The sequence below is a fragment of the Strix uralensis genome, chromosome 5 (assembly GCF_047716275.1).
Source record: "Strix uralensis isolate ZFMK-TIS-50842 chromosome 5, bStrUra1, whole genome shotgun sequence".
Classification (NCBI taxonomy): domain Eukaryota; kingdom Metazoa; phylum Chordata; class Aves; order Strigiformes; family Strigidae; genus Strix; species Strix uralensis.
In genome coordinates, this window is record NC_133976.1 from 49,784,430 (window position 1) to 49,810,990 (window position 26,561).

General features: G+C 37.9%; 1 protein-coding gene across 8 annotated transcripts in view; it reads right to left on the reverse strand.

Annotated features, from left to right (window-relative positions):
• Nucleotides 1–26,561, reverse strand: part of ATP2B1 (ATPase plasma membrane Ca2+ transporting 1) — a 63,643-nt gene that overhangs the window by 14,278 nt on the left and 22,804 nt on the right. For all 8 annotated transcript variants that reach the window (XM_074870720.1, XM_074870722.1, XM_074870725.1 and 5 more), the window contains exons 2-15: nucleotides 21,196–21,606; nucleotides 16,398–16,595; nucleotides 15,305–15,559; nucleotides 15,099–15,224; nucleotides 14,603–14,746; nucleotides 11,986–12,024; nucleotides 10,728–10,889; nucleotides 8,868–9,082; nucleotides 7,438–7,680; nucleotides 4,785–5,026; nucleotides 1,782–2,019; nucleotides 702–881; nucleotides 534–621; nucleotides 161–267 (exon numbers count right to left, since the gene is read on the reverse strand). In XM_074870720.1, coding sequence (XP_074726821.1) covers nucleotides 161–267; nucleotides 534–621; nucleotides 702–881; nucleotides 1,782–2,019; nucleotides 4,785–5,026; nucleotides 7,438–7,680; nucleotides 8,868–9,082; nucleotides 10,728–10,889; nucleotides 11,986–12,024; nucleotides 14,603–14,746; nucleotides 15,099–15,224; nucleotides 15,305–15,559; nucleotides 16,398–16,595; nucleotides 21,196–21,400 — 2,442 coding nt within the window. In that variant the 5' untranslated portion in view covers nucleotides 21,401–21,606. The remainder of the gene's footprint in view (nucleotides 1–160; nucleotides 268–533; nucleotides 622–701; nucleotides 882–1,781; nucleotides 2,020–4,784; nucleotides 5,027–7,437; nucleotides 7,681–8,867; nucleotides 9,083–10,727; nucleotides 10,890–11,985; nucleotides 12,025–14,602; nucleotides 14,747–15,098; nucleotides 15,225–15,304; nucleotides 15,560–16,397; nucleotides 16,596–21,195; nucleotides 21,607–26,561) is intronic.

Sequence of the window (26,561 nt, forward strand, 5' to 3'; positions counted from 1 at the left end):
TATTAAGTGTAAGAGATGTTGACTCCATTAGCTTAGTTGTATATTAGGCTCATGAAACAAGCAAGGTTGTTTAATCTTCTTTTAAATGATTTTATAAGTCATTTTATCAGAATAGGTCTCAAAATACTGAAGATTAAAAAAATAATAAAAAAAGTCATACCATAGCAAATCCAACATCTGCCTTCTTCAGAGCTGGACCATCATTGGTACCATCACCAGTTACTGCTACAACTTGCCTCTGCTCAAAGATAGTGCTGTCAATTATACCTAAAATAGAATGACATCTCAGTGTTACAGTTCAAAATTGACAACACAGCAGATTTAACCTGAAAGAAACCCAGTTTTTGTCTTCCTCAGAGTCAACAGATAGTTCTAGTTAGCTCCATTTCTCAAGCAGAAGACAAAACAAAAAAATCAGCTGGCAAATAAAGACACCATCATAGGCATTTCCTACTGCTCAGTCCTAGATTTTTTCAGAAGCAGAAAAAAAAAAAATCTAGCTTTACTTCGAAGGTCAGATAGTTTTTACTTACCTTTTACTAGAGTGTGTTTGTCAGTGGGAGAAGATCTTGCAAGAACACGAAGCTTTGGCCAAATTTTATCTATTCGCTCTTGCTCTATCTGCAAAAAGAGCATTGGTTGTATTTTACAGTTAGACTTACAATATCTTCTGATCTACTTTACATAGTCAGTATGCTTACCTCTCCTTTTTCATTGCGTATTCTCCTGTTAAAGTCTTTGCCCTCCAAACACAGGAAGTCTTCACCAGGATTCAGAATACCACATTTTAATGCAATAGCACGAGCAGTGTTAATGTTATCACCAGTGACCATGCGTACAGTTATGCCTGCACGTTGACACTTTTTTATTGCATCAGGTACCTGTAAGCAAAAAAACCCCACAGGCTCAGAGACTGTACATTAGCTGAATAAATCCAGACATGTGAGTGAAATGAATGTTTTTGGCTCAATCCAAGATAACTCTTATTTTATAAATCAAGACTGTTGTTATCGAACACTTAAAAAAAAAGTTAAGTGGATTGCCACAATTCTTTTCCTGAAAAACACACAAATGGCAATTCTGGCAAAGGGGCTTTTTTGCTATGTCATGTCCCCTCCCACCCACCTTAATTTTTCAGATACTGCAGTATTCAGAAATACCACAGAAACCCTCATGACATACTAGACTGTAGTATTCAAAGGTACTGAGAGTACTAGCTCTTCATTTATGATTATGCAAAATAAATTACAGCTCCACTACTTCACCCATGACTTTCAACGTGAAGTGATGATAGTGCAGATGAGACTGGAGTTCCACTTACACTGGCATAAAAGTTTTCACTATTGAAAAATACTGCCCTCCTTAGACCTCAACCACAAAGCCACACTTACCTCAGTTCTCAGGTGACAAACCCTCCTCTCCATCATTCCCCATGAGAAGCTGGCAACAAGCACAACGGCTAATATTATCCTAAACAATACTCCTAATATTCCAAGTGGTAAAAAAATGACAAGTTGTTCTATCTACTGAGACTCTGCACAGGAAGCACCTTAAGTCATTAATTTGTATAGAGCTTCAGTAACACAGTATAAATGACATTAAGAAGTCTTAATCTGCTTTTATAGCTCCATTAACTTTCCCCCCAAGAAATTACATTTCTGTTTATCAACTACACTTAAGTCATACAATAGCAATTCAGTTTCTTGTACTCTTTGCATCACAAACAACATGAATCAAGCTCTGTAGTAACCGAATCACTGCAGTTTAGTCAGTGACCCTACCTCAGGTCTCACAGGATCTTCAATCCCAACAACAGCAATGCATGTCAGACCAGTAACAATATCATTTTCATTGTCCCATTCCGGCTCAGGTTCCCCTGCTGGGAAGTCTCTGAATGCCAGGCAGATGGTTCTGAGCCCTTCAGAAGCCATTGGCTCAATTACAGTTTTCACGATATCATCGCGGTCCCTAGGTCTAAATACCTTTGGTTCTCCATTAGCACTCAGTATTTTGAAGCACCTGAAAAGGAAGGTTTAAAGAGTTATCAAATCCTAACCAGAAATTCAGCCCATTCAGTGGCTTATGAGTCACCTCCAGTAAGTTTCCACAAGCTTTGTTTTCACTAGACACGCACACACAAAGCAAGCCAGTAGCAGCACCTCTTAAGGAAATCTTCTCCATATGAACTTAATCTCTTCCCAACTGCAAAACACACTAGCTGTAGAAAGTAACAGCCAGTCATCCTATGATGAAAATAAAGCCCAATGAATTCAAGACACAAACATTAGTTATCTCCCAGATGTATCCATTTCTCCATGGTATGTACACAGACTGGTGTCTGCACTGGTTGAATCAGTCAATCCAGTTTTAAGTTCAACAGAATAATCCTACCTTGTTAACAGTTATACAAGTCTCAGAAGTATGCTTCCAGAACATGCATGTGGTGTCGTTAACAGCTGTAAGCACTAAACTTACAGCACTAAAAGCAAACTCCGGTACTGCTAAAGATTAGTAAAGTTTGTGTCCCCCCAGTCTAAGTGCAGAGAATTCAGAGAGCATTTGGCATAGAGTTCTTAATATGAAGTATTAAAAACAAATATTTAAATCTGATTTAAATGTTTGTATAAGAGACTAGATTCAACACTATGTACACCCTAGCATTTCAACACATGCTCTTTTAGTTACGTTTCTTCATGCCAAAGATGCCTCTGCTTTCAAAGACAGCGTACATACTTTACCAATACTGATACCATGAATAACACTACCGAATTTTTTGAAGAAGGAATTTAGTCTTGTTCCTCTGCATCTTTAGAAAAATTTTGCCATAAAGCAATGCCATAAGCATTTGTTTCACAAATCAGTATTAATGTGGCACTGAAAAAAATATAAGAATTTATGACTTTAAAATATCGAGTTCAGACCTGGCAGATCTGCTAAAATGACTACTGTTACATTTAAGTGTTTAGTCCAAGGGTTTAGGGAATTCCTAGGTACAATACACAGAAAACAGTTTCCACTTCAGCCAGCAACTGAAAATGAAGCAGTCCCTTAAAGCTTCATAATATTCATCAAAAATGAAATTTAAGGTTTATCTGAATTGCCTGATTTTGGTTATCTGTTCAAATGTCAGCAACCACTAAGGATACCTTGCGTTACCTGCAGTCACAGGTTTGTGATAAATTCACAGCATTCCAAGATGACTAAATGGAAGCCAATAAGCTTTACATAAAAGATTTCATTGAAACCCACTTCAAATATTTCACCTGATGGTAAATAAAGAAGAATAAAACTACTCTGCTTGAAAGAGTTTACTGCATTTCTTCCACACCTACTAGTGACTCTTTTGTATCTTATAAATATTCATGTTTAAGCTTTCAGTGCTCAAGAATAGTCATACATGTTATAATAAAGAATGAGCAGCACAACTGACAAATCAGGTTACAAGCTCCGAGATTAATTTCTGGCACTGCATAGGTAGTGGGTAAAGAAAATGGCTTATGACGCTAAGTTCTTCCTAGTCAGTGCATACTCTGAAGTAGTTTTGGAATTACAACTATAACCAACAGTATCCAAATCAGTCTAGCTTTTCTTGTTCTTTGCCAAATGGACTTATTGTTTATTTTCTCATCTCAGTTATCAAGCCAGGTGGACCACACGAGCCTGGGCAGAATGAGTTTTAGCAACTTCTACAGTTCGATTGCTCAATAAGGCGTAAAATACTTCTGAAGGTATATGTAGTGCAAATATAGGCATACTGATGAGACTTGTCTTAAAATCTAGCTATGAAAAAATTCACATTTAAGTTCTATATCAAAAGGAACATGAGTCCTTTAAAGATTGACCTTTTGTTGTCAGCATGAAGTTGAGCAGAAGGAAGATTTCATCTTTTTTCTTTAGTGCACTAGTACTTTCCTAGATAATGATGGGGGAGGGGGCTAGGAGCAAGCAAAAAGGTAAATCGAACTGATGAATATAATCTGTGTGCTACTCAGACTAGAAATCGTCTGATGTTAGAACCAAAACCAGACTGGCTACAACTGCTGTTCCTGGAGAACATGATGCATACATGCTTGACTCCTCTCCTCACCCCACCTAGTTAGGAGTTACCACAGCCGCCTTCACACCTAACAGTTTGTCCCAGTGGTGACTAATCTCTTGCTAATAGTCTAATCTCATTCTAATAAATCCTCTATAGATGTGCAGATGGATAAGGAAGCAATTTGCTTTGTCACATTAAAAACCCTCCACTGGCCAAGTTCAACCTCATGTTAAAATGATCAACCTGGACACCAACTTGCACAGTCTTTTGAAGCTAAATGTAACCACTTTTCAAAGGCAAAAGTCCTTCCTGGAATTTAGGCATATCAGCTGTTGGGACTTTACTGGAAGATGGGTGAGCATTTTGCCCAACCACACCTAAACCTAAAATTGTTTAACTAGAGAATAGATCAATTCATAGATGCTTTCCTGTATCAGAGCAGAGTTCGCAAGTTAAAATTAAATCACAGCCAGCTCTTTTGGACGGGACGGGGCTGGGGTGTAAGAATTAAAGTAACTGAAATGCTAATTGCTCATCTTACTGTAGAAAGTCAAGTAGTTGAGGGAGACAAGCTGGGAAGCTGGCTGCAATCACAAGGGTACAGGACTGCTCCACTTGTCTGTGAATAGGATGACAGAAATGTTTCACAGACTATGGTACAATGTTGCTTAGCACTTCAGTCTCCTTGCCTATCACAACATTTAGCCAAATTTAAGTGCTGAATTACAATAGTAGTTGTTCTTACTTTTTAAGAACTATCTCAGAGGCACCTTTACTGAATATCCGGAAACTGCCATCAGAGTTTTTTAACACAGTACTCATAGATTTTCTAACAGAATTGAAGGTGTACACTTTGTACAAATCCTCTTCTGGTATCTCATTTCTTACGTCCTGATAATCACGTTTTAAATCCAAGAGCAATCCCAGCAAGGCACATTCAGTTTTATTTCCAACGTGACGTGGTAGACCACCTTCTTTTTCAGGAGGCTGCAAGAAGAAAAAGAACTTTTGCTAATTAGGAGGTTAACTTACAAACCACTGAAGTACAACATCTAGAAAACAAGGAAGCTAAGGCCAAGCTTAGCTCTAGATGGGGGAGTTTCACTTTCGCAATGATTACTTAATAAATTCCTGTGAGTCATGAGTCAAAGTCATACTGCTGGCTTCTGTAAGTAACATCTTCTGTACTTGTTTAGCATCCTTCAGTCCCTTTCTCAGACTCAAAAATCACCCATTAAGTTTGTATCGAATCCTAACATGATCTTTCTAAAAGGCATTTTCCATTGCTTGAAATATCCATCTGATCTGAGTGTAGTCCCTGAATAATTATTTTGCATTTTAAAAGTACAGGTAAGTTTAAACTGATTTAAGCAAGCTAAATGGCATTATTTCTGCTAAATTAAAGTATTTTCTCCTGTAATAACTCTTCCTCAATGACTTAAGACTACGATCACATCACCTCTTAGCCTTCTGCTGAAGAAACTAAGTCTTTAAGCTTCTTAAGTCTCACTACAAGTTCCAGGCCATGGCCTATTTAACTGGAAAGAGTTCAGAAACAAGTTTCCAGCCCATTAATACCAGAACAAGTTTCCTATCTCAGCAATGTGGAATATGCACATACTAGTGCTATAAGTAAAGGAGTATCTCTCAAGGTATTTCTGAGCTTATACAGTTGTAACATTGCAGTGTAGTTTGTAGCAAAAAAGGCAGAAGCCCTTACTCAGCATGACATGCCTCAAGCAGCTAGAGCTAAACTATATTAATCATAACTCAGTGATCCATTTTCATCATTCAGCGTGGCAAGATCTTGGATTTGGCTGTACTGAATACTCACACTTTCAAAATGTTCACTTTAATATGCGGTTTAAGATGTCCAGTTCTGGGCTCCCCAGTACAAGAGACATGGACATCCAGGAGCAAGTTCAGCCATGGGCCACAAAGATGATAAAGGGACTGGAACACCTGACATACAAGGAGAGGCTGAGAGAGCTGGGACTGTTCAGCCTAGAGAAAAGAAGGCTCTGGGGGAGAAACTTATCAGTATGTATTAAATGCCTGACTGGGGCAGGTGGGTGGAGCAACAGTAAAGGACTGCCAAGCCAGACTTCTTAGTGGTGCCCAGTGAGAAGACAACAGGCAATGGGTACAAACTGAAATCCCATTTGAACATAAGGGAAATGCCTTTTTACTCTAAGGGTGGTCAAATACTTGACCTGGTTGCCCCGAGGTTGCAGAGTTTCCATCCTTTGAGATTCCTAAAACCTGACTGGACATAGCCCTGAACAATGTGCTCTGGCTGACCCTGTTTTGAGCAGGGAGGTTGGACCAGAGGATCTCATGAGGTCCCTTTCAGCCCTCTGTTTCCGTAAAACAGACTAACTTTTGACTGCATTGGATGCAATTTGATTAAAATTGTAATAGTAAGGGACCTGGTCAGTTTACATGCAGCTACTTTTTTCCTTTTTATAAAAAGATCTTCAGAAAATAGACTGTGAAACTCCTCATAAGTCATTACTAGTATTTCAGTCTTGTTTCAGAGAAATCAGTGCTGGTGATCTTGATATGCTACCTCAAGTACTGCTATTGAGGAAATTCTTTCAGAGGTACCATTTTTATTGGCTGAAAAGTAGCTTTTGGACTGCGGTTTTACTGCTATTCCTGTACAACATAGCATTCATAGTGGAGGCTTCTACTAAATCCTGAAGTGCTAATTTATTTATTTTTTAACACTAAACCCCAAATATTCTTTAAGGCAGTAAAAAATATAAGTTATGCAACATGTTGGAATAACTACAGCAAGGAAGCTATGTTTGGAGTTGCATAAAACGATGCACACAAAAGTGCCAAATAGTCCAGTATTTAAAATGTGTAAAAGCCCATTATTCTTTTTATTTTGAAAGCCTCAAATGAGGTATGAGCAAAGATGTTAAAATTCTGAAGCCTACAAACTCATACAACAGTGTTTGGAATAAAAAACCCGTCAAAATCCTCATGTGTACTTGTGTTTTCTCATTACATTCTAGCTAATGTTATGCTACTCTTATGTGTTTACTTGAAGTAGCACTCAAATCGAGCCAAGATCTCTTCAAGTAAGGTAAACAGTCCCGCTTATAAAAACAAATTTAGACACAACTGTGAACTTAAGGGAAGTTATCTTCCTGAGATTGTATCTTTGAATTATCAGCTCAAACCTATATTATCAGTTCTAACTGAAATAAGCTGGTTTTGAAGTTTAGTCTCAAATGAATGGTTGAGCAATCTACAGCAGGTACAAAATACCTTATGCTGCATTTTTCCACAAACTTACACTTAACTGCCCCCCATGTGGCCACCAGACTACTTGCATCTTTTGAGGATGTTGTTTAGTTACCTTGATTAGAATGAAGAAATCCACTTACCAGTATTTTGGAAGTATAAGCACAATTAACAGAAATTCCTGTCACAAGGTAAGCCATAGTTTTCTCTGGAATAGCTTCTGGTTCTGGAATTTTTTTATAATGTTTTTCATTGATGTAGGCTTGGACCACCGTCATTCTGTTCATGGTCAATGTTCCTGTTTTATCTGAGCAAATAGCTGTGGCATTGCCCATTGTTTCACATGCATCCAGATGTCTCACCAAGTTATTATCTTTCATCATTTTCTAAGGAAATAAAAGCAGTCAACAGCTATCCATGACCATTAATTCACATTTCAGAAATTCTCATTTAGGGTGTCCAGTCTCACACAGCAGTATCAGATGACACTTCAGATGACACTAAGTTATCTGTCATCTTACAGAGGAAGAATTTGTAGCTGCCACATTCTATAGGGATTCCTTTAAGTCTATTACATCACAGTAAACTTCATTTTGAACAAGGTTCATAAATACAGTCTTGATCTCCTGTATCTGCATGTCACACTGACTACTGATACTATTCAGACTGTTAACAAGCAAATAGTTTATGATGCTACTTAGAAATAGAGGAGAGGTACAGACTGAGCTTTACCAGATACAACATTTTAAAAGTATTTTTGCTTACAAGAAAGATCAAGCTATGTTACAGACTTATCCGAACATCAGAAGATATATATTTCAAAGGTTCTAGAGCCAGACTTAAACATTAAATACTAACTGGGAACCTAATGTTTCAGCTAAGATAGTGAGGACTACACAAGTTTCATAGGTCAAATATTGCTTTAAATTCTTTACTTAACAGCTTTGGATAGTATTTTAACCTCAAAGAGGCCGAGTAACTTGAAATGATAGAATACTAAGGCCACTACTAGTTAGTGCTGTAAATTAGTAAGTTTTAGAACACAGCCTAAACAGCCATTGTCTTTACAGTTAGATTTTCAGATCAATAGCCAGTCTCAGCATGCTGAAGCAATAAGAAAATTAAGAGAACAAAGAGCATGAGTTAAAAAACATGCAGTATAATTAAGAGAAAACTATGTTCTACAATATTCAAGTCCTCAAGGAAAATCAATCTGGAAACTTTTGCAGTAGTTGCTTAACGCAGTTAGGTAGAAGTTCGGGTTTATAGAAGAATTTGTTATTTACAAACTCCAACACATCTATTTATTATAAGCAAATGCTACAATGTTATGAACTAAACCAACTCATCTTTAGTTGGTGACAACTGGTTGTCACTACTCACTGTTCATGTTAGCATGTACTCAGAAATTAAGAAAAATACTGCTGTAGATTTCTTATGCAGTTCAGGGAAACAAGAAAAGCTTCTTCCCAGTCTGTTATGTACATGTAATGCAGCATATCTCAGCTGAGATTTTACAGCTGATGAATACACCCACCCACCTTTAAAATCTGTTCCCCATCTATCTACTTACCTTAACAGAGTAAGCCAGAGATATAGTCACTGCAAGTGGAAGACCTTCTGGTACTGCCACCACCAAAACTGTAACTCCAATAATGAAGAACTTCACAAAATACTGAATATAAATTGGTGTACATTCAGCAAGCCAAGGTCTCTTCTGAACCCAGAAGGTATCAATTACAAAATATAACACAAGGATAATGACTGTGATTGCAGACATCAACAAACCTTGTTAAAAAGAGAATAAACAGTTTTCAGAAATTATCTCCAATATTTGGCAAAAAAGACTGTGGATAAGTGCAAATACTTCTGCCTTTATAGAAGTTAGTTTATAACTATGATATTGAACAGGCAAGTCAAGAAACATTGAGGTAGTTTTCAAAGGTGTTCCAACTTTCGATGCAAGTATTTCCTCATGCATTTCACCTAAAAACTTCTAAAAATATTTTTCCTTCCCATTTAATTGAAAATTATAGATCTGATTATGAACAGGAGACCAATATGTAAAAGTCATTTAACTAAGCAGAATAAGAACTGAAATAATTCAGCAGGCCTTCAATGATTGTGCTGCTGACTGACTCAGTACAGAAAGCTGCTGACAGTCTGCACCCTGCTTCCTGCTGAAGGTGGGACTAAATATGGCAGCTAAGCAGAGTGTTCAATGAACTGGGAGTAACTGGGAAGACAAATCAGAACTGCTGTTAGCAAGTTGAGTGGCACACTTAAAGACACCACATGAAAACCGTGAAGGAAAATGCACCTGACTGGAAAAAAGGAACAGAAGTCACTGGAGTGTCAGCTCTTTTTAGAAACGTGCTTCAGTGTGTGCACCATCCCAAAAGAGCGGGGCAGACAAGTACATGCATGCAGTAGATGAGCATTAAGGGTGTGTGGGGAATTACAATGGATCAAAAGGTCCATAAAGGAAAAGAAGAGCTCTTACTTATGAAAGATGTGAAAAAAAATAGTTTGACAAGAAGAATATTTTACACTAAACATACTGTGGAACCTTTATTCAACATTTGTTAGTACAAGTTTCTCTGAAAAATGAACACTGCCATACATAACTATGGAGTGATAAAGCTAAAAGTTTAATTGCTTTGTCCTCATACCATAACTGCTTGTCCTCACACCACAGATGCTGACATCAGCCCTTTTTGAGCTGTGGGCTGGGCTATAAGGCTTCTAGAAGTTCCTCTAGTTTAAAATCTTTCAACAGTTCTACATGGACCAAAACAAATCCTGAAATATTTAAATTAAACCTCAACATACTATATAATATAGCCTAAAATCTACACTGAACTTCATTGTTGCTTTAGTCTACTTCTCAGAAGCAACAGTTTATCAAATGTTTTGACAAGACAGCTGAATATTAGCTGACAGAAGAGTAACAGAAGCTAAAGGATAGTAGAAAGTCAATAAAAATGTTACATATCAGCAAGGCACATGCCAAGTGGAAATTCTTAAGCCTCTGAAAGTACCAGAGATAACCTGGTCGACCCTACCATGTTTTCCAGACTTCACTCAATTTATAGTTCTCTAGGTACATCACTAAATGCTATATCTTATCTGAAATTATCTTTCATAACAGTTGTCCAACGTTACGAAGTTGGAATTTTCGCTCTCAGAAGCTGACACTAAAGCCTGAATCTATTTAAATCAAGGAAAAAGAAAAGTCATCCACATGACACAGTCTGAGAAGCCATCAGCATACTCAGGCACAATGGCATACTTGCATACATTGGAATTTTGCACTTAAAATAATCAAACCAGTCAAGGCTAGCTACTTAAGATAACCCCTCACAAACTGTGCATGTTTCAACTTTATTAAAACATGTGACATCAATGTAAGGAGGGTACCAATACATCATACCTGCTTTGCCAATCTGAACCGCAAGCTTTGTAAGTTTGCCTTGAAGAACAGACTTTTCTTTCTTTGGCAAATTTGCTCTCTTCTTGTCTTTTTCATCTCCATCCCCACCATCCTCACTCTTCAGTGGTTGCATTTCCATGGCTGCACCATCCTGAGCTTTAGCTAGAAGTTAAAAATCAAATAAAGTTTAGCCATTGGGAAGTCCCCAGAAATCAGTGATACTTAAAACGCTTAACAACACCAGGCTCCATTAAACACCTGTGTAGTACCTTCTATCCAGAGATGCTGTGCTACACGTGAATGCTTAAACAAGTGCACTGGGCGTAGGTGCCCAGGTGCTGGCAGCAGGGGAGCCGCAGCCTGTGAATAAGATCACGGTGAGGCAGGCTGTGCCCCTGCAGCCCACGGAGGACCACACTGGAGCAGAGATCCACCTGCAGCCCGTGGAAGACCCCATGCCACAGCAGGCAGATGGGCAGCCTGTAAAGGGCACATGCTGAAGCAGGCTCCTGGCAGCAGCTGGGGCCCGTGGGAGACCCATGCTTGTGCAGCCTGTTCCTAAAGGACTGTACCCTGTGGGAAGGGCCCACACTGGAAAAGTTCATGAAGGACTGTATCCCTAGGGAGGGACCCCACAATGGAGCAGGAGAAGAACATGAGAATGACAAAGCAGAGACAGGCATTATGAACTGACCAAAAAAACTATTCCCCATACCCCTGCGCTCCTCAGGGGCAGGAGTAGAAGTCAGGAGTGAAGTTGAGCCTGGAAGAAAGGGCGGGGGGGGGAAGATGTTTGCAGTTGTTTTAGTTTCTCACCATCCTACTCTATTTTTAATTGGCAATAAATTAATCTTCCCCAAGCTGAGTCTGTTTTGCCTGTGAAGATAATTAGTAAGTGATCTCCCATATTTTTCTCAATCCACAAGCTTTTCATCCTATTTTCTGCCCTGTCTCCCTGCTGAGGAGTGGGGAGTGAGAGAGCAGCTGGGTGGGCATCTGACAGCCAGTCAAGGTTAACTCACCTCACCAAGAGAGCTTGAAAATGATTGGTAAAGTTTACTTTTGTAGTATCTAGCTATGTTGAGACTACCAAGTTCATTTAAGCATTTGGTTGGGGCAGATTCACTTATGCCATCTTTAGCATAAGCACTTTGGATCTAAGTATTCAATATGTATTTTCATAGGAAAGTATGTATTCATTACATATGCTCTCAGAAAATAGGGATTTGCAAAAAAGGTTTGGAGAACCTGCATTTACCTTTGTTACGGTTTTCAACAGCTCCGTCTTGTTTTTTACCTGTCGAAGAGGGGAACACATTGTGTTTTAAATTGGCTGTGCAGACTTCATTTCAGTGTTTATGTTTATATATAATGCATACCTTAACATATGCTGAAACAAGCAACTGCATTTTTTAAAAAAGTGTAGAACAAACTGGAGACAGAGAGCTGACATAACTGAAGCTTTACAAGCATGTCAACTCTCAAACAGCTCACATCAGTTTTTTGAACTTCACTTTTCACATATAAGACTGCTGCAGTGTTATGCTACCATAGTTAAGTTTGCACAAATTACAGATACAGACATTTACTACACTTGTGAGAAAGCTTTTAAAAGGCTTGCCTAAACATTTTTCTAGGAAAGAAATTTGTGACATTAAAGTGATTCTGAATTTCTGAAAGGACTGAAACATTACAGGTAACTAGAAGACCAACACATCACGTGTAGCTTATTGGGAGTGGGGGGGCCACACTACCTCTTTTTGTTTGGGTTTTCAGGTACAAACTTTTCTATTAAGTAGAAAAAGCAAGAGTTTTAGTTACTATTTGTAATAACCTGAAATGAAAGCACAAAAACGAGGACCTTAAAACAAACCCCAGAATTTAGCAGTATCACTTGTAATTAATTAAGTCTTCAGCCTTAATTTATGTAGGCTGAAACGTATAAGAATACTCAGATACAAGAAAATCAAATTATCAGGCAGTGTGTCTGGCATGACATTTAATACCTTCACTACATTATTACTGTAGACATAGTCTGATTTCTATACATAAGATTTCCCCCTGAGCATCCTCAGAACAGCTGAGGAGAAAAAAAAAAGCACGTTCACCTTCTCCAGAAGATGCCACTTCAGACTTCTTAAGAAATCATCACTGTCTTAGTTTTGCATTTGTTCTTTCCTAGTTTCTCTTTCCCTCTTACAAGAGCAAATTCCTACACTTGAGTTACTTCTAGCTCCTTGTACATACATTTGCTTTCACTCTGAACCAAGCCATACACATCCAACTAAAAATAGCCACTTTAATCTCCTTAACATTCACAGAGAAGCTAATTTAGTTTAACCTGAGTTTTACCAAGGAGAATCTTATCAGGCACCTAACTCAAGGGAAAGAGGAAATTGTCTATCTTGGGAGACAAAAAAAGAAAAACAAAACAAAAAACCACAAGCGTTCAGGCCCTAGGACACACCAAAACACTACCTTTCAAAAAGACTTCTGCTTTTACAATAGGAAGCACTGGCAGAATATTAATAAAAACTATAAGTCTCCATATCTCCTGTAGCTGCTATTGCTTCCTCCTCCTTCCACTGTAAGGGAAAGAGCAAAGGATGGAAACTGTTTCACACTAATCCCTGGAAATGTTGCAGGTCCACTTTTACTCTTCACTACCATGCTTGAGCTTGAAAGTAATTTTGAACTTTCAGTTCTTGCAACAATTCTTGAAACTTACTTCTGAAAAAACTTACTGTAAGTTTCAAGAAGGGTCAGAATTGTAAAGTATTTGTGGATGAGGACAAGACAAAAAGCACAATTCAATCCTAACTCCTGCACAGAGCACACCTTTCAACAATTGCCTCTAGTTTGAAGGTCACTGAGATTCTAAGCACATTTCTGTATGGCTTTCCATTTATGGCTTGCCATTACTATTTCATATTCCTCTGATGAAAAAGTATATTTTTCTGACAAGAATCTTCACTCAGTCCCACCCTGTGGACCTCACAACTGTTTCTAGAAAAATTTTTGCTGTGGTGAAGCTCAGGACTGAACAAGTCTTGTGAGAGCTAATATCAAAACATTACTGGTCAACATTTCTAAGCTTTGACTCTCAGGATAAAGGCTATGGCTTAGATAAGTGACCTTATAATGCCAGCTACTGAGCAAGTCCTTCAGAATAAGGAAGACAGCCCATTTCACACTTCACAGAAGGGCTTCAAAATGCTCTGGTTTACAAGCCCCTCATCCCTCTAAAAATAAAGTTTACAGAAAAGTGCCACTAGGGATTTGCCTTGTGTATATCTCTGAGCATTCAAAGTTTCAGCTCCGGAAGAAAAGGAGTGGCAGAAGCAGCTGTCTGCTCATCTTTATCTAAATCAGTCTTATATATGCTTAAGATATCCACAAACTCAGCAGTATCAATCATACAAGCTTTTCTTCTTCAAGTGTCATAGAAGAACTCCCTATACAGGACATTTTCTAGCTGTCAAAAGCAGAGCTTGATACTTACTACATTGAGTTATTGGTAATAACTTCTTTGTCATAAACAAATATTTGCTATTAGACATGAATGTACTTTGAAGTTACACGGGATAGCAGTTTAACAGTTTATACATGGTCTGGCTGGTTAGGAATTGTAAACCTTCTAACCTCTTAATTGATCAATGACATCTGAAGTTTAATTAAAAATCCATGTGACAAGAATTATTAGTAGTGGCATACTCTCAGATAACTGGACCTGAGGGTTTTACCCTGTGAAACTTAGTGAAAGTATGAGGTTTTAAAAAAGATTTCTGGCTTCGGATGACTAGAACATGTTTTTATCCAGTAACATTCAGGAGTTCACCCCTCCCTCCCCAAGGATTTAAGATTATTATGCCTACTTTTCTTGTCCTTCTTCTCTTTTTCCTTCTCCTTCTCCTCTTCATCTCCTCCAGCCCCAAGTAAGGTAAAGATAATTCCAGTTTGAGAGTTCACACCTACAGCAGTAACTACCATTCTTCCAGAGCCTTCCATCACATGTGTACCTGAAAGATTGAATCAGGTTTTCCACTGAGACTTGAGCAGTTATATGGCACAGCACAAAGGAAACGAGTTCTCAAACTTCACATTGATGAAACCCTAAGATACCACTGTGGTCCTCTAGAGCTTTAATTGCCGAAACTGTCTGGAAAATAAACCCATAAGCAACTACACAAAATGTTTGTCAGTTTTAAGAGTCTGCTCACTCTGAGAAAGTTTTGTACTAGTTGCAATATTTTTGGATAATTGTAGAAGTCAGACTAGATGACGTCTACTCTGCCAGATTTTAACCTCAAAATAACCAGTTTATCCCCAGAAACAAACTACTTTCTTCAGGAATTGTCAAATGTTACACACCTGACAGCAGCATAGGATCTCTGTCCAGAGATTTCTTAACATGATCAGATTCTCCAGTCAGTGAGCTTTCATCAATTTTGAGGTCATTTCCTTGAATGAGTACACCATCAGCCGGTAAAAGATCACCTACAAGAGATCACTGGGTATGTTGACTGCAGTTCCTTTTTTAAAAATAAAAGAAAGTTCAACTTTAAAAATAGGTTTACCATATTTCACTTGTGCAATATCTCCAACAATTATGTCAGCTACTGGTATTTGGATGACTTGGCCACCTCTGATGACTGTGAATTTCTGTTCTTGTTCAATACGGCTCTGCAATCCCCGAAACTGTTTCTCTTTACTCCAGTCATTGAAAGCTGTTACTAATACCACACAAACTACAGATAGGAGGATTGCTGCTCCTTCAATCCAACCTGCTTCAGATTCCTCCTCCTCTTCACCAATATTTACTGATCCACATACTGTAGAAAACAGGTTTTAGATTTAAGAAAGTTCACGCAGATAGTTATTTCAACAACAAAAAGGTTTTGCCAAACAGAAAAAGCTAATAGCTGCTAAACATTTTCCATGCTAGCCTTCTCTGCAATTTTACATTTATTTTCAGTAAGGGTAACACACAAAGAAGCTAATGAACCTGAAAGTTAGAGCAGCTCAAGGAAGTTAAACCACCTAGAATTTACATCCCTGCTTATCTGAACATAAGAGAAGTTGATATATCAAGTTACCTGTCCCTATTATCTTGTTAAATGATGGCATAAGAATGCCAGACTAGACAATTAGTTAACCAACTTTTACTTTCTCAACATTTCCCACTTTACCTTTATCTTAACAAGACAGACATCATTGCAAAAATTCAGATCAATGGAGGTCAGATCCCTTCATCTTCCCTTTAGAAGTATAAATATAGCTTCATTTCTTAAATTAGAAAGTTACCAGTGCCATATTGCAAATCAAGGAAAATTTAGTGTATGACTGCAAATTATAAATTGCTTAAATATTGAGGAAAAGCTAGAAAAACACTCACACAGAAACATGACTGATCTCGGACAAGTCCTTGTTCCTGCTGCTTGCATTTTACCTTTGGCATTTTTGTGGTCAGAATGATAGCAGATCATAACCAGGGGAATCTCATGTTGCCCTTTTTAAGGCAAGCTAGAGTTTTAGTAGTGTTCTCTCAAAAAGGAGTAAGTTGCTTTTCCACTGACTTACTCTCATCAGATTTACAGTATACACATGTTGGACCAGGAAAGTCAGTAGTATAATACAGGTTCATACCTACTTTTAAAAAAGTTTACTTACGTGATTCATTTCCTCCTGGAGGCTGGTAAAAAGAAAGGCCCAAGGATACTACAGCTGCAATTTCTAATATAATTAGTGTAACGTCCTGTAGTGCTTCCCATACTAACTGAAGAAATGTTTTTGGCTTTTTAGGAGGTATAAAGTTCTTCCCAAAAACTGCTTCTCTCCTTTCTATATCAGCTGGATTTCCACTTAAACCTATTTAATAATAAGACAAAGTTAGTGACACTTATTTGTATTTTCACCCTCACATTAGAAGTGATAGAGGTTTCCCATTCATGGAGTCAAGTCCCACACCATATTTCAGTAACAATACTGAAAAGCCATATCTCAAATATAATTACATAAGTATTATCCTTAAATCAAGAGTCACTATAGAAAACCAGCTATATTTTATAATTCACACTTTGCCAATATAAAGTAAGCTGATGGTCTACCTACTTGCACTTAATATGACATAGCAACAGAGTAATAGTAGCAGACATACCTTTGTACCAAGTAAACAAGTTTGCAAGACAAGATCATTAGTAGAGTTACTACTATCGAGACTGTGTAGCACCATGCAGCTTTAGCAAGACCACAGCCTGTGAAGCCAGCTCTGGTTCCCACTGTAGGGATTCTGTATTCAGAGATAACATCCTAGGATCCTACAATTAATGTAACATTTATAATGAAATACTTAATATAATTAATATAAAATATCATAAATATCATATTTGTGTATTATTTATGATATAAAATACTATTAAAAGCTGGTGCATCATGTGGTGAGGGGCAGCCACTGAATGATGCTGCTTCCACATGGACAGCAATTGTTTGCTCTTCCAAAGCTTCATTTTCTATTTCCTCCCACAGAGAGCCCATATTTAACACTCTGCAGCTTTGTACCCATCTTTTTATATGGCATATTTCTTTCAGAGTCCTCTTCTCTGTCTCAACTCTTGTACCATCTTTAAGGGACACTAGCAAGCAAGAGTGAGGGGCCTTCACTAAAAGGCACTGCCTGCTTCGAGTTAGCCCAAGTCCTTAAAAATCAAGGAATACCAAGTATATTCAGTGCAAGGTCACACGCTCAAGGTATTCCGTAAGTACACCTCCTGTTTATTCCTTCAACAGCTTCCAGGTGCCTAACCTGCCATTCAGAATTTGAGACACAGGCTCATTTTTCAAAGCAAAATGGCCAAACACCCAGCCATGTTCAGAGCAAAGGTCTGGATAATTCAGCCATATTGTCCCCCAAGGTTATGATCAGCACCTGCTTAAAGAAAACAATTTTCCCAGTAGCAGATTTTTTCAGTAGTTAACCCAATTGATAAAGACGTTGCAGACACGCTAGGTAATTGATAAGAACTGCAACTGGCTTTCATAATAAGTGGGATATTTAACACCTCTAACAGACGAAATTTCCTAGAACCATCACATGATATTTCAAGACACTTTGCAACGACTACTGAACTGCAAAGCTCGGTTTTAAATGCTAATAACTGCTATGTAATCACTTAACTGAAAAGCATAATATTATGTGCAGATCTTTTCAAAAGTGAAATAAATTAAACATACTCTTAGTGTATATAATAAATTAGATGTATTTCAGCACTCTTAGATTCACCCTGAATTCATGGCTTTGGAGGTTTAATACAAAGAAGCAATTTTATTAGCTAGCCATAACACTGCGCTTCTTGAAGTTCAAGCTTTGAGATGCCTACTTTCACTCTCAGAGAGCACTGCAAGACCATTTTGAAAATCAAGTTATATGAGAGGATCTCAGGAAACTCAGGACAGCTTGGCCATTCCAAAAGGCTGGACCATATTGCTATTTTGCAACAGATACCATTTCTCTCTTCCTTTTAGCATGGCAGTTTGGAAGATTATTTACTTTCCTCCTCCCTTCACAGGGTACCAGGATGCAGAACATCAGAAGTATACAGCAAAGGTCTTCAAAGAACAAAAAGTGTTTTCCAACAAGGCTGTATAAAGTCAAGCTACTATCAGAATCACTTAGTGAAGATTAGTAAATATGTCTAGCAAAGACAAAAAGCATTTATATTTTTAGTATTCACCATAATACACCATGCACCATTACTGAACTTGCTACATTCACCACACAGCTGGTAATTTCATAGTTCACTATCTACAGTCCTGAGGTTCAAACTACTGCCATTGTTTTGTTCATTATGTATCTTAACTAGGGTAATTTATGTTATTTGGGGCTAAGTTTGAAAATATTAGCCAAGGGACTAGTTAAAGCTTCATATACAAATTTTATTAGAAATCTAGAAGTTACTAGACAATCAAAATTATGTAGACCTGTGAAAATATCAATGGTGGTCCATCTGTCCAGAATATAGGAAAGACTTTTGCTGCTACAGATATGTCAAACATTAATTTATTCACATTTGTATGCATTTGTACACATGTAAAGGACATAACAAACATTAAATGCTAAGAGTAAAGGCTGCCAGTGTCTTTTTTTAGTAATACTGGTAAAGGACAGTTCCCATTTCTCACTTCAAATCAGGTAGGTCTGATCCACCTTTTGCCTGAAAACAGACATTGCCTTACATTGTCAACAACTTCAAAGCAAGAAGTAATACAAGCTGAACTCATCCACAGCGTAGGATTTCAGAACTACCCGTACTTCTGCTGTGAAGCCACTAGTAATTACGTAAGTCAGCATTTCATATCATAAAGAAACCTTCCGAATAGGAAGAAGTGTCATAGAGCCTTGCAGGTGTATACATGAGATTTTAGAGAGTTAGAACTAGTGTAACACACAGCAGTTTTCTGCTTAGATCTTGCCTAACTTTTCTCCATTAGAAATGTCTCTATTTCTATACTTACAACTTGAATTTGACAGAAGAGACTTAGTTCTACTTTTACAAGAGCTTTCCAGCACTACATCTAAGAAATTTATAGCAGCATACCTGACAGAGAAGCTGTTTCTCTAAAGGTTCATGTAATGATTTTGAGACAAAATGACACCTTTGTAGAGGACATAGCTCAGAAAAGGTTAAGTAAGATGAGTTAAGAGCAAATTATCACGTTTGACTGTTGAGGCCTTGCTGTGTTTAGGAGCTACTCCCACACTTCAAAAAAAAGATGGTGCCCTTTTACCAGGTTAGTGATCATATTTAACTGATTGCAGGACAGTACATCAAAATGTCAAATCCTTTTGAAAAGGAAAGGTCTTGATCACACAGTCCTCAGTACAGCAGAATCAATCTGCAGGAAAAGGCATCTAACCCTTTCTAGTTTACGCTGACACTCATCATACCCATGTGTTAACCTGCTTGTTATGTTATGGAACATAAAGTGAATCCTGCAGTATACCAGGTATTTGATGCTTAGTGCATCCTGGTCATCTACAATTGTATGCACACCTAGCTTGCAGTAATAATGGGCCTTAAACATTGCAGATTACTGTAAAACACGATTCAACTCTCAGTTCCGTTCCTGATTGTAGAAAACTAAAACCCTTTTCACTGAGAAAGGAAATTGCCTTTCAACACTACTCAACAGGTCAGCAAGGTAATGAGAGGCTGCTGCTCCAACCTAAGAGGTGTTACTGCTTGTACACAGCAGTGCTTCACACACATGCACTAAACTTTACAACTCCATTGATGCCAAGGAACTTTAGAAGTTTGCACTCCTCATGTTTTACAAATTCCTTCTTCAGCCTAAAACTGCTCTACTCCCATTCACTGGCCAGTCAGGCATGAGAGCTACTGGCTACTTTCAGTTTGGTAAGAGGAACTCAGTTCATGTACTGAAATAACTTCATGAGTCTGGCTTCAAAGCAGATCAAGCCAAAACATGCTAAATGCAGTTGTGCCCAGAAATACCTTATGGCATTAGTAGGCTGTTCTTGATCCAAGGAGACAAACCTTTCCATAGCATTTCTGAAGAACAGAAAGCAATAGCTAGCCAGGATTAAGATAGCAGGTACTTTACTGCCACCAACACAATACATTAGTTAAAAGCTGCAACACCACAATTTGCCAAAACAAAGATTTTGGTAGTTCTCAATCACTACCAACAGCAGGACTTCACATTAAGTTTGAGTTAAGACAAAAATATGTAAAAACATTTGTACATCATACTACAGTTTAGGTATTTTAAGAGATATGACTTGCCTATTTCTTTCACAAATTAAAGCATAGCTTTCATTTACATTGGAAGGGAGTAGTAAGAGCAGGCCGGATCTTAAGGAAAACTTCTGGAAAGCTCTCAGGAAAAAGACTTGATACATTTATTTACTTCTTCACATTTGTACAGCCTAATTCTAGAGAGCAAAAGCATCAGGTAGCCACACTTCGCAGAATGCCATCAAGACCAACATGGCAAAGACTTCTTTAAAGATGCTTATTTCTAAAGAATAAGATTGTGTGATCACTTTACAAACCTTCTACTAATAGTAACAGTACCTCTTAGTGCCGAAAGCTGTATTGACAGCTATTTTGCACAGATCACATGAAATCTCCAGAAATACTATAGATTTAAAAACTAGATCCTGCTATTAAGAATTCAATGTAATACAAATAGAAAACAGATGTCACCAGTTTTAAAAATTGATGCATCACCACTAATCCCTCATCTCACATGCAGTTTAGATCAACTGAAAAAAATCTTGATAACTTACTACCATTGAATACTCTGCCTTAGAGGAGTAAGAAGTAATATTTTATTATGGTAACAAATACTTTTATAAACTTTGTTATATTACAAAAAGAAGTGGTTTTATTGACTAAGGTTTTTCCTAAATGGAGTTTCCTCAATAATAGTCTTAAAATTGACTTACCTTCATTTGGTGAAGTTTTCAATTTTGTACAGATACCATGTACATCTCCATAGCATTCCTGTATTTTATGCAGTGCATCTGTAGCTCGAAGTTCCATAAGAGAACGGAGCTCTGCAAGAGTAACTCCAAAATCTCCATGATTAGCTTCTTTTACAGCATTTTTTACGCCACTATATGCAACCGAGTTGTTTGCCATATCACCCATGATGCATGCAGTCTTTAGTGTAGACAGTTTCCAGTAAGGAACAAGATTTCAGCTTAAAATATTTCCAAAAGGAAAATAAATCCTTTGGGTATGAAGACAGTCAGAAGAGCAGACACATCACCCAAGTAAGAGACCCCATCTGGAGAGATATCTTTGAGGTTGTCCCATGGCGCGTTCTGTTTCCCAAGCCAAATAGCATGTACAGTCTAGGGAAAGAATAAATATACATTCAGTTACATAACAGCTATACTGAAATACACTGTAAGACAACCCTACTCTTTGTATTGAGGTTACAGAACAAATTTCTGCTTAAGGTCAATTGCCTCAAACTTCCTGTAATATTTTTAGTTAGCATTCAGCTGGCAAGAGTGATGAGGCATAAAATGGATGTTTCCCATCCCAAAATAACCTTGCATTATTATACTTTCTTAAATCGTTAACTTCTTAGAACAGCTGCTCCCTTTAAGTCTTGCATTTTGCTTGATATACCCATATGGTTCATCATCAAGAGGAAACCTTTAAAAACACCTGGAAGTAAATCTGTTTCCAAGGAAATGGAGTTTGGAGCATCCACCACTGATGTCACATGGGGTAAGAACATGCCCAAGTTAAAAATCAACTTTTCACTAAAGCTTTCACCTCAGAGCTGGGGATGAGCAAGCTTTTGTGTGTTCCCATGAATACATTTGCGCAAACCTCAAGGAAAACAGTTTCAACACTAAGTTAGCCCACGCATTAAGTACTTTTGTAGTGTAAGTAGGAGTATATCTCAGGCAGAGCTAGGTCTTAATGCATTTTCATGTCCAAAGTGTTTTAGGCCCCCTCCAGCCCATTTCATCACAACTCAAGACTCCCACAGTATCTGCATTTAATTATTTGCAGGAGGGAAAAACTGCACAATACCACCTTCCTGCAGAAGGGATAGGGAGACAAAGAGCAGCTCTTCCGCCTGATTATCATAGCACTGTAGCTGAGAAATTGACATCTACCCACAGGATTCTTAACTTGCACAGGCACTCTATATATAATTCCTGCTCGGCTGACACATCTTGCTTGTACACATTTATCTACACAACAGTATAGTGAACATACAAACACTTCATGCCTTTATAAAGATCTGCTGTGTGCAGAAGACAGAAGTCTGATCATGTAAGTCAGCTTTATCACCATAACAGGGCATGCTGAGCACAACAGACTATTCCACCATGAGACGTTATGGCTGCCAGGCTCAGATGAACAATAACTTGGATGCTATCAGGTCAACAAGAACCTCAGGTGTCATATGCCTAGCAAAGCCAAACAGTTACCACTGACTGCATTGCTTTATGAAAGCAAAGAGTCAAAGAGCAAAGAAAAGATTTCTGGCTATTGCCCTGCCAGGTTAGAGGACTGTTCAGTTAAACCACTGTGTCTGTGTTGAGGTCCAGGTAAAAGCACCTAATTACCAGAAATTTAAGGTCTTGGTTCCAGAAAAGTCTCAGGTCTCTGCTCTGGAAGCAATCACCTTCAGCTATAATCAATCTACCACTTTAAGCACCATGCCACAGTACTGCATTGGTACTGAAGACAACCACTTGATGCTGAAAGACCCTGAAATAATGCTACCACAAGTGACAATTCCATTCCCAGCAGAACTGCCACCACTCTTCCTATCACTAGGAGATTCTGAGAAAAGCACCGTCTATGGCTGTCTTCCGGAGAGCGACAAAAAACATAAAGCAATCAATACTCATATGTTTAAAACATCAACATCCTATAACAGCAACAAGGTGACTAATTTAAAATTTTAAATCTTCACTGTTTTCTCTGGTACTTGCAAAATATTATGATGACAGTTGTAAAGTCCATGACGATGGGGTTAACATGCATGCTCAGATGCAGTTTTGATTAACACACATTCTTCAGCTGACAATAACATGTTCTGCTAGAGTATCCTGTAAGTGAAGAAATTCATGCAAATCATGTACGAAAGAGCACTCTTTAAAGCCACACCACATCTTTATCTAACGCCCAAACACTGTTGGCAAACTAATAGCCTAGGAGGATTTATCAATTGGCGTCTGACCGTAAACTATGACAGTATAACAAGAAGCAGAGCAGGCAAATGAGTTTGTATAGCTATGGAAAAGATGCTGCAGCTGCTAATTAGGCAAAAATAGGCCAAGCAGAATGCCCCACAACTACTTACATCAAACTTGATTCAATTTTAATTAAGAAAAGCTCTGTTCAAGCCTTGAGCAGAAGCCCTGCACTTGAGGCCCAAATACACCCAAATCCAAGTACAGACATGAGGTTAGGAAAAGCTACAGTTCTAGCCACTGCTCACTTAGCATTAAAAAGCTTTGAGACTGAGTACTGGGCCAGGGCAAGATTGGCTTTCATGTGCAAGTAATCTTAAAAGCAGTAATATTGCTAAATCATAGCTCATACTGTGCTTTGCACTCTGGTTCTATCATCTCTATGCATCTTGATCCATTTTTGTTAAGACCTAATAGTCCAGTGATTAGCTATTACTAACAGTTCATACTGAAAGAGGTTCTCAGATGTTCTGAAACACCTCAGAGGTGTCCTAGCATACCAAGGGACCCTCAGGGTTCACAAACAAGTTCAGTAAGCTTACATTAACACTACAAAAGCTGTGCGGTTCTGCAGATCAGCTCCAGTAGTGTTACAGACTATTCCGCACACCCATGTTAGGAAATAGCTGTGGAAAATTGAGAGGAACAGCATGAATACTCTTCAAATTCTGAATACTGAGCAAGAACAGTTTTGCTCCAAATCATAAAAACTTGGTTAAACATTAGTAATTGTTACACAAATCAGACCAGAAAGAATCTGCTCGAGAAGCCCATTTTTACAAAAGCCTTTCAGAACACAGGTACAGAATGCACTGACCTTAACATAGTTTCTTTGTCAATTCCTACAGAAAAAATATTGCTACAAATTTCTTTAAGAAATATCCTTAAAACAGTTTTGATGTCAAACGTTGCAACATTCTATCGCTTCCTGTTACAGCAAGTTCCAACAGTCTACTTTTGTAACAAAGTGGTGATGCATAATGCAACTATAAACAGTGAAATTTAAGTATCATAAAAGAAAGCATAATTTTAAGCTACATAGATGGTTATCTCTTCAACTAGTGGAATATTTTATTTGTTTTGACCAGTGTTCCAGTCCTCAACTCAATTCTTGCAGCAGCCATTTGACATACATTGAGTACCATGAGTTCTGATGGACTATTGTTAAAAGCAACTTGCCTCAAACTTCCAATCTGCTCAAATTTTAAATTCAAGAAACAATCATCAAACTAAAAGTCACTTATACACCATTGCTGAAGTTCCAGCTTATTTAAAGTTTAATTCAGTTGAAGTTATGTTAGTGTCCAGCTTAAACAAGCTGCACACAAATTGATTAAGAGAAGTCTGTCTTTCATTAGGCACATCAACTTTTGGATAGTCCTATATTTACTTATCACTGATAGTAGGGAACAATGTTAAAGCTATTGTCTGCCTCACTCAAGTGACTAAAAATCCTGTACTGCAGAGGCATCTTACAGTAGCAGCACATACTCTCATAGGCAGGATTCACATACTTGTGCAAATCTCTCTGAAAAGACCCTGCTGCTCTATGACTAATAGCTTCACTGACATATCCTGTCATCGCGGCTGCCTACAAGTACTGCATCTTAAATTCCTTAGCCAAATCAATTAATATTTATTGCTAAGTAAGTGTGCTTTGTTACCAAAGACAATAATCCAAAACCATAACCCATGAAACAAAAGTTAGATAATTTTACCAGTGCTAGAAGTTTGACAACCTCACAAGCCTCTGTACTTGGACTGGAAAAAGGACAAGCTCTAAACAGAAGCCTACACGTAGAGATGTTTATCAAAGCATGAAGAGGCTATAGATTACAAATCTATTTAGTGCCACCAGAACATACTGTGTTGGCCAAGCTAGAAGCTGTAACATGTTTCTTGAAACGTTCTTGTAACAACACTTTAAATATAAACCCATGTTAAACCCCTCCCCAAAAGCCAGCTACTATTGAGGCAGCCCTGAACATTAACTATGCTTCAAAAAGGACTCCAGAAATAATCCTTCATAGGTGAAAGTATTTACTAATTAGTAATTTAGTATTCAGTAATTCCTTCTTTTTGGAAGAAAGCTATAATTTGTGTTCTACATTTATTAAAATTAAGTCTGCCTTGAAGTGATAGTTTGCAGTGGCCACGCACTGACAATCAAATGCGAACAGCAGAGTTTAAGAGTGGCGGGCATAATTACTATTGCCCAGATGCACAGAACCTAGCATACCTTTGACCCCTATCCAAGCCTTTCCTATTATTGAATTTGCATTTAATACTTGCTTCACCAACCTACAGGAACCCATTTTAATCTTGATTAAGAAAATTAAATCTTAAAACACCTAAGCATACTCATATCTCAAGAGTCAAAGCTCCAGCAATTATATATCCCATGTCATTCAATTTAATTTATACATCTGCTTGAACACTATGCATTCAGATAATAAGCATTAGCTGGTACTAGCATTTGACCTTCAACAACAAACTAAAGCTGGTTGCTGTAATATAGGAAAAGGCTTGCAAAGTGATTATCTCAGGAAAGCCTTTGTTTAATCTAATTAGTTCAATGAAGACCAGACAGATCTACATACCAAGAGGCTGCAGTGATAAAAACTGTCCCCACGTTTCAGTTGTCATGCCATTTTAATCTGTTTCAAAAAACAACTTTTAAGATACAGAAAAATATAATATGCCTTTGCATACTTTAGTTTGAAACCCACAGCACTGGGCATGTTCCACAGCTTCAAGCCATTACATGATTTTTTCCTTAGGAGAAAAAAAAAAAAGAAAAAGTTGTCCATAATATTATAATGGAAAGTAATTGTAACAGAGAAAGTGACCTGAAAGTCACACTGAAAAAGCCTGAGGTGGTCTGCTCTGGAGGGTCAGACTTTAAGAGACAGACCCTCATACCTACTTGAAAGGCTACAGAAACTCACCAGCTGCTTCACAAGAAATATGAATGAATGCTAATAAAACAAAGTTCATACAGAACAACATGCATTTACAGGTCACTATCCCATATGTTAAAATGTGCCTAAGTGAACAACTCTAGGAGTTAAACCATTTCAGTG